General features: G+C 40.4%; 1 protein-coding gene across 1 annotated transcript; it reads right to left on the reverse strand.

The window, feature by feature from the left end:
* Positions 1-2,925: 2,925 nt before the first annotated feature.
* On the reverse strand, positions 2,926-8,724 carry LOC104807070 (zinc finger BED domain-containing protein RICESLEEPER 2-like). The gene is made up of 4 exons (XM_010532185.1): positions 8,680-8,724; positions 6,937-7,077; positions 3,042-5,178; positions 2,926-2,957 (listed from the first exon to the last, which is right to left on the reverse strand). The coding sequence occupies exons 1-4, from the start codon at positions 8,722-8,724 to the stop codon at positions 2,926-2,928; spliced, it is 2,355 nt and encodes a 784-aa protein (XP_010530487.1).
* Between the last annotated feature and the right edge of the window lie 492 nt (positions 8,725-9,216).

Here is a 9,216-nt window from a genome sequence, read left to right on the forward strand (position 1 = left end):
ACGAACGTGGACAATGGCATCTGCAGTGTTTAAGAATGGCGGGCCTAGAATAATCGGGATTTTGGAGTTTTCGTCCATGTCAAGCACAACGAAATCGACCGGTACGTAGTAATCGCCGACTTTCAGCGGGACGTCCTCGAGAATACCCAGAGGATATTTGACAGAACGATCAGCTAGTTGAAGAGCCATGCGAGTCGGTTTGAGTTCTCCCACGTTGAGTTTCTTGTAGATGGAGAGTGGTAGGAGACTTACACTGGCACCTAAATCACAAAGAGCACGATCTATAGAAACATTTCCCAATTTACAGGGAATCGAGAAGCTACCTGGATCCGACATTTTCGGTGGTAGATCGTGCTGAAGAATGGCGCTGCACTCGGGATTAAGCGTGATGGTTTCCTTCTCGATGACGCACTTCTTTGTGAGAATGTCCTTCAAGAATTTGGCATAGGATGGCATCTGAGTGATAACCTCGTGAAATGACATAGTGATTTTCAACTTACGCACCATGTCGGCAAATCGAGCAAATTGGGTGTCTTCTTTAGTTTTCTTGAGTCGTTGAGGGAAAGGAACCGGAGGCGGACGTGGTGGCGATGGAATGTATACGTCGCGTTCTTCATCACCCGAGATCTCTGTCAATTTTTTAGCCGCTATGGGGTCAGGAAAAGATGTAGGAACAGAGTTAGAGCACTGACTTTTTTCCGTAGATGTGATGATAGGGTTAGCGAGCTCTTTGCCACTGCGCAAGGATATAGCGTTACAGTGCTCTTGGGGGTTTGCTTCCGGGTTCCCGGGAAGTGATCCCTGAGGTCGCGAAGGGACAGAGGCAGCGAGTTGCGCTATCTGGTTATCAACTAGCTTGAGATGGGCGTCGGTCTTTTGCTGATGTTCTCGCATCTCGGTACGAATTGCTTCTTAACCCTGCATAAGTTGTATAAGCATAGATTTGATATCGGGGTCAGGACTTACCTGTGATTGAGATGGAGGCAGACCGAAATTTTGCTGAGGCTGACGGGGTGTTCGGTAGTGTTGAGGGGCTGGGTTCGGATGCTGGTAGGCATTTCGGGTTTGAGATTGATTTCCTTGAGATGAACCCGGGATAGATGAACCGCTGAAATTGTTGTGTTGTGCATTTAGAGCGTTGGAGGAGTTCTTGTATGAGAAATTTGGGTGATTCCTCCAATCAGAATTGTATGTGTTCGAGTACGGATTGTTGGCGACGTAGCTGACATCCTCATGCACGTACTCATCTCATGATGCGTCTAGATCAGTGATTTGATGGGCATTTTCTACCTGCATTCTAAGTTTGGCCAGCTCTGCACGTAAAGCATGTATTTCAGATGGACTTTCCTTACCTACACGGCTGTCCTTAAAACCAATATTTCTGACGAATTCGTGGAAATGAGCACACTCGTTAGCCATTTTAGTGATTTGTTGTTCGATGAAGTCAAAAGACTTCTCATTGAGGCTTCCTCCACAGGTGATTCGAATGAGGACTCGAGTATCTTCCTTTAGACCCTGCAAGAAAGTGGAGATAAGATACCTCTTGTCCAATCCGTGATGAGGGTAGAGGCGCTGGTATCCAAGAAAATGATCCCAAGTCTCGCGCAAAGATTCATCAGGTTCCTGTATAAAAGAGTTGATCTGTTGCTTGGCGAGCTGGGTTTTGCTAGCAGGGAAGAATCGCTGCATGAACTTCTCTTGCATCTGATCCCAAGAGAAAATAGAATCTGGTGGCAGTGTGTAGAGCCATTCTAATGCAGCGTCCATTAGAGAGAATGGAAAAGCTATTAGCATAAGCGACTCATCGGTGACTCCTTGAATCGTCTTCACAGACTGGCATAGCAGTTTGAATCGAGTCAGATGAGGAATTGGATCTTCATGAGGCTTGCCCCTAAATGCCGATGAGCTGAGCATACTGATGAATGCCAGCTGGAATTCAAATTTATTGCGATTGATATCGGGCCGACGAATGCATGAGAGCTGTTAAGTGTACTTGGGTTGAAGATATGCCCCATAAGTGTCATTGTCATTCTCGACAGCTAAAGCACGTTCCTCCATCTTCTTCTGTTGTTTCTTCTTCTTCCGAACGCGTTTGGCGGATTTCTCGATTTATGGATCAAAGGGGACTAGGTTGTCAGGCCCAGAACTCCTGTTCATACACCGGGAAAACCTACACACCAGAAAAATAGGACAAAGAACTAGAATAGATCAGGAACGGGATAAAAGTAAACGAGAAAGGATCTAGATTCAAAGGAATCTCTATCCTAGCGCTAAACTATTCCTCGGCAACGGCGCCAAAAACTTGATCACGCAAATCTAGGTATAGAAATAAGCTCAAGTAATAAAAACCTAGATACAGCAAATACCGCAAATATACGGATCAACTGTAGTACCAGGTAGGGGTGGCTTAATCGGGTTTCGGTTCGGGTTCGGTTCGGTTATTTTCGGGTTCGGTTATTTCGGTTTTATAAAAACTATAACCAAACGGTTATTTAATTTAAATGGGTTCGGTTCGGTTCGGATATCGGTTAATTCGGTTCAGTTATGTATACGAAATATTATAACCAAATTATAACCAAATTTAAATTTGGGTCGGTTCGGTTCGGTTATAACCAAAAAATTATAAAAAGCAAACCAACAGAACATAGATAAAAATCCTGCAACATACCAACAAAACATAGATAAAAATTCAACACATCCATGGAAAAATAATGTTTCAAAATACTTCCAAAGATGTTTCACCAAAAACGTTTTCATCTTCACTTCTTTCTTGCAATGCTTCCAAATACTTCAACCACGTACTACATTTCAAAATGATAAAACAAATATAAAGTATATAATAGATCTTAATCTTATTATTACAAATTTTGAATAAAAAAAATATAAGAAGTTACCATAAAAATCATTGTATCTCTGTTCCAAACACTAAGCATCCTTTGATATTTCTCCACGAAGTTCTGTAAAAAACAAAAACAAAATAATCGAAAAAAGTTTATTTACGAAATATTTTCGTAAGTACAGTAAAGATATTGAAAACATACCTTCTACCATATTAAACATAAAATCGTTTTCTGCTATCACGTCTTTGAGGCTACGTGTTGCATCGGAAAAAAGTGGATATTGTAGCCAATTTTGTGTAAGAATCAACGCTTCAACCATATCATGATTTAAAGAACTCCGATACTGATCTAAAATGCGACATCCGGTACTAAACGCAGCTTCAGAAGCAACTGTAGAAACAGGAAATGCTAATATATCTTTCGCCATTTGTGCCAAGATGGGAAATTTTCCACTGTTTATCTTCCACCACAATAGAATATCAAACTCCAAACTCAAGTTGTTAGATCTTACCACTTCAAGTTTTTCCATCAAGTAAAGATCTAACTCAGTAAGTGATCCTTCGACATCTCCTCCATGTGCTATCATTTGACTAAATGAAGCAAAAGGATTATCATATTTTTCTAAATCAATGTCAAGATCAAGGTCCGTAGGTATCACACATAAATTGATATCACCATTCGATAAATGTTTACTTCCACTCTCCACAACATCTGAAGCTTTGGACCATGTGTAATATAAGTCGAACAATCTCCGCAACACATCCATAATGTTCCTTTTCACTTCAGCAGCCTTAACACTATCTTTACCATATAATTTCTCAAAGCAATGCGTTATAAAGGTCATTTTGCTTCTCGGATCAAACGCAGAGGCTATAATCAACAACTTATTAATTTTTTCTGTTCCTTCCCAATACTTATCATACTTGCACTTCATACTCTCAGCCATCGTACTCAAGTTATGATCAGAGCTGTTCATCAACGTTGCTAAAACCGATTCAACTCTTAGGATTTCATTATAGCAACCACTGGAAGTTACTTTTTTTGTAGCTGAAAATGCCAAAGTCGATTCATAAAATACTCTCAAGACACGTACCAATCGTTGAGCATTATCCCAATCATTCTCTGAAGGAGGACCATTCCTTTTTTTTCCAATTCTAGATTCATCATCTTCGCGGAAATAGTCATCATAAAGTTTATCTTCCAATTCCATCCGCCTAAATGTTTCCTTGTACTTCAAAGCTGAAGTCAACATTAGAAATGTTGAATTCCATCGAGTAGTGCAATCTAAAACCAGACTACCTCTACTAAATATACCACTTCTTACTCGACTTCGAAATGATTGCAATCTTGAATCCGATGACCGCACATACTTAATTGCGTTACGAATGCTGATCACACTATCGCCCATATCCGATAATCCTTCTTTCACAATTAAATTGAGAATGTGTGCTCCACAACGCATATGCATAAAATCACCGTTCAACACAAGCGTATCGTCATTCCAAGTGCTCAGCCTCTTCCTTAATATTTTAATAGCACTGTCGTTTGCACTAGCACTATCCACAGTTATTGTGAATACTTTATCAACACCCCAATCTTTCAAGCATCTCTCAAGCTGATTTGCAATCGTCTCCCCTTTATGATTTGATATAGGTGCAAAACCGATGATTTTCCTATTCAATCTCCAAGTACTATCAATAAAATGGGCAGTGATAACCATGTAGCTGACGGTTGTGATAGAAGTCCAAATATCTGTGGTCAAAGAAATTCTTTGCTTGTTCTCATTCAACAATCCCTTCAGACTAGCCTTCTCACTCAGAAAAAACTGATAGATTTCCTTTGCAACTACTTTCCTCGAAGGGATCACAAAGGAAGGGCAAGCAACACTGCAAAAAAGTTTGAATCCAGCACCCTCCACAAAAGCAAATGGTAACTCATCCATTATGACCATCTTAATAGTTGCTCTTCTACATGCCTCTTGACTAAAGCCAACTGCAATAAGCTTAGTATCGCCATCTTCTTGCTTATCATGTACCAGAACTTTTTGAGATCCATTCTCAACAAGTTTTTTGTACACTTTGCAAGTGTTGACTATGTGACTTTTTAAACTACTAGTCCCAGATGATGAAGCCCCACTCAACACAGCACCACAATAGTTGCACGAACATTTTTCTGGATTATTATGGAGTTCGGTAAAATGGTCCCATACCTTCGATCGTTTAGCTACTACCCTTTTTGATTTAGGAGGTAATTCAGCAGCAGCGGTTGATGGTTGCTTCCTCTTGGTTCCATTTGCTTCTTCTCCTGATTCCCTTACCACTAACTGAGAATTTTCCATCTGCAAATCCAAGATAAGAGACTGAATCAGAAATTGAGAGTTTTCAAAGAGTTTTTTGAGAGTTTCATCTCTAATAAGAGTTTTCTATATACAGAAAATGAAGTAAAAATGGAGATTTTTTCCATCTACAAGTTATAGTTTTCCATCTATAGAAGAACTTATGAGAGAAAGTAAGACAAATCGAAGAAGACAAATGAAAGTGAAGTATAAACGAAAGTATAACAACCATGAATCATGAAATTATAAAGAAAACGAAGTAAAAATCGATTATACGGTTACCTGTGAAAGAGTGTTGAGAAAAATCTAAAAAGGCAATGAATGATGGAGGGATGGTGTTTCGGAGCTTTGCACGAACAGAGGAACACCGACCGACAAACAGGAAGACAATTTTGGAAGAGAATTGTAGAAAATTTTGGAGAAGAAGAAACTACCGCCGTTTGGAGAAGAAGAGCACTAAGAGTCTCTGTAGAACAAAATACTAAAATAAACTAGGGTAATTGGTTAAGGTACAAACCGTACAATAACAAAGGTAAACCAAATTATTAAGAATTTAAGAATAACCAAATGGTTAACCGAATTAATTCGGTTATTAACCGAACCGAACCGAACCCGAACGGTTATTCAAAGTTTATAACCAATCGGTTTTATTAAGAAAAACCGAACCGAACCGAAATATTTTAATTCGGTTAATTCGGTTCGGTTAATCGGTTATTGACCAAATAAGCCAGCCCTAGTACCAGGGTCGAACACAGGGAATAGATAACACTAAGAACAAGACTCGACTAAGATTCAGATCAGCAAATAGTAGATGAAATAGATGAACACCGAAAATAAAGCAATAAATAAACTAAGTAAATCGGATAACTAAACCACCGTAGCTTCGGGATAACCTTAACGCGCAGAGATTGTTTCTAAGGATAGAAAATCTACGAATATCGAACTCTAATCGGGGACCTCAAGTTTTAATATTAGATTTGGCTCTCTCAAGTCCTAAATCCACTATCCAATAATTTAACCTATCGATCTCTCAACCTAATAGATTAAAATATCAAACGCATTAACGATCACTATCACGGTTCCTAAACCGATTAACCTATCTCTCAATAGTCTTAATCAATTCATTTAATGAATTCTTTCCGAATATAATTCCAACTCTCGTTGTCAATCAGAATCTAAGATCAATCAATCAACAGACCAAGAAGATCAAAAGCAATAAACTCAATTCAATTAAACCGCCTTGTATCGATAACATAGTCTCGAAAAATAAAAACCAAACAAATCCGTACAAGGTTAAATCCCTAGCTACAGTAAAATAACTACTCACTACCCATAACAACAAACGAGTTCAAATCAATAGAAAGAAACATAGAAACAGATAAAGAAGACTCGCAGCGATTTCTCGACGACGATTCTTCAATCTCTGCTCCCGGAAAACTTTGTCTTGATTCTCTCTCGAGTTCTCTGGCTTCTGCTGTGATCTCTCGATGATTTCTGAAGCCCAAGACGTCCTCTATTTATTTCTTTGGCGGCTAGGCTTTTTCCCATTCCGAAAACGGAAGTTCGGATGCAAAAATAGGAAGTTTTCTCGAAATGTAACACGGTCGTGTTGAGGTAGAACACGGTCTGTGTCAATTGTCTGATCAAAACTTATGCGCTTCTACACGGGCTGGACACGAGCGAGTTGTGGATCGACACGGCTGTGTTTGATGTCGACACGGTCCGTGTCAATTGTCTGTAAGAATTTCTTCGTTTTCTTGCCTTTGCACGACCATGTTTGAACTCGACATGGTCGTGTTCAAGTGCAACTCGAGCTAGAAGTGCCTTAATCGTTCTATTCCGGTCCAATATGCTCTGAAGTCCTCGATTATGTTCCTCTGGTGTCCATAATGCATCTATTACCTGTTCAATCACCAGAGAATGCAGAAGAGATAAAACCCAGTGCTAAAATAATCCTAAATGTCTAATAATGCACAAAACCGATGCGAAAGTGCTACACAATGGGCTTTGAAATAGATGAGAAAATTGTGTTATCAGCATGTAAACGATATATCTATGCATATTTGTTGATGTTTTGATTGTTGAATGATGCATGGATGAGTTAGGTGGTTTGACGGTGCATCGAAACAGGGGTGAAAACCCTAGTTTTCAAGACCCGAAAGCGCGATCTGAAGTTTGTCCGTCACGATAGACCGATCAGTCCAAAGGTTAGACCGATCGGTCCAACGTCGTGACGACGACTGTCTCTTTTAGGTTAAATTAGGTCAGACCGATCGGTCCAATGGTTGGACCGACCGGTCTGGACCTTTGACCGGAAAAGGGAAAGTCGAATCACGTTCGACAGACCGACCGGTCTAGTCCTCGGATTGACCGGTCTAGGTCAAGTCAAACTGGGGATCATCTGAGTCGGTTTAGTTTCGGTCCGAGATGCTAGACCGATCGGTCCAATGGTTGGACCGACTGGTCTGGACCTCGGGGCCGAAACGAAACGACTCAGATAAGGTCCGGAACAGTCTGAACAGGTCATATCAGTCGGTCCAATGACTGGACTGGTCGGTCTCGACTTCAGACGATCCGAGATTCCAAAATTCATGTTTTTGATCGAACAACCGGTGTTTCGGATCAAGTATCAGAATTAGAATCAAAACCTCATATAATCTCAAGCTATTATCGCCTATTAGTAGAGCAACTGTCAAGGTCTCGATCGTCATGGTTACGAGTCATGCCTTAGCTCAGAATGACTGATTATCTTGGTGAGACAGTATGGAGAAATCGTGATTTGAGATATTAACTCGAATATGGTTAAGCTTGAATTGTGTTATCAAGTCGGAGTTGGACCTAATGATAAGGATGTGATGAGGAACATGCAGTGATAGAGTATCACTATCCCATACTCATCTAGAAATCACATGCGATGTGATTGACAATGTGTTGTCTACCTAAATAGCATGGTTTTGAGCGTCATATCCTAGCTGACTCAAAAGTATGTGAAATATGGATCTTATCTCACTTAGAAATTCATTGAGGGTGTTTTTCTTAGTGGGAGCCTGTCATATAGCATCTGTTGTCTATGTCAGTATGTGTACTAAACGATGTGTTTTTTTTCTGTCTGTTTGTTTGTCTTTTTCTGTAGAACATGACTGCTACAGGTAATCTGGCTAATCTCTCCATGTGATCCATCCTTGATTGGGAGAGATCCACTGGTGGGAATTTTTTCGACTGGTACTGCAACTAAGAATTGTTCTCAGACATAAGCGGAAGCTCTACGTGCTAGAGGAGTCCGTTCTAGAGGATGGACCAACGGCCAATGCGACTAGGGCTTTCAGAGATGCCTATCAGAGACATGTCAATGATAACCTGGATGTGACCTGCCTGATGCTCGGATCTATATCCATTGAGTTACAGAAACAACTCGAAGGAACTAATGCCTTCGAGATGATTGAGCTACCTCGGACTATGTTTGAGGAACATGCAAGGATCAGATGATTCAACGTCCTAAAGAACCTGGTCAACTGTAAGATGTCCAATGGTTCTCCCGTGAGTACTCATATCCTTAAGACGAAGGGTTATCTAGAGGATCTTGAGCGACTAGGATTGGAGGTTAATCGTGAGTTGGCAGTAGAACTAGGTTTTCAATCTGTGCCGGATAGTTTTGACCAGTTTTTTCATGAATTACAACATGGATGAGATGGAGAAAGACTTGACCGAGCTACTGGGATGATGCAATTGGCCAAACAGAATATCAAAGTCGAGAAGAACGTCTTAGTTGTTGGAAAGAGTTCTAACAAGAGGAAGCGTTCCAAGAGCAAGAAAAACAAGGGCAAGACGGCAACTATTGTCGCCGACCCTAAGTCTAAGGTTGAGAAGGGAGAGTGCCATTTCCCATGCCATGGGGCATTGATGCAGAAATTGCAAACTCTACCTAGAAGATCAGAAGAAGAAGAAGTTTGCAGAAGCTTCGTCTTCAGGTATCTTTGTTATAGAGGCTAACTTGTTTACTTTTACATAATGGGTATTAGATATCAGATGTGTCTCACACAT

Source organism: Tarenaya hassleriana, unplaced genomic scaffold (assembly GCF_000463585.1).
Source record: "Tarenaya hassleriana unplaced genomic scaffold, ASM46358v1 Cleome121, whole genome shotgun sequence".
Classification (NCBI taxonomy): Eukaryota; Viridiplantae; Streptophyta; class Magnoliopsida; order Brassicales; family Cleomaceae; genus Tarenaya; species Tarenaya hassleriana.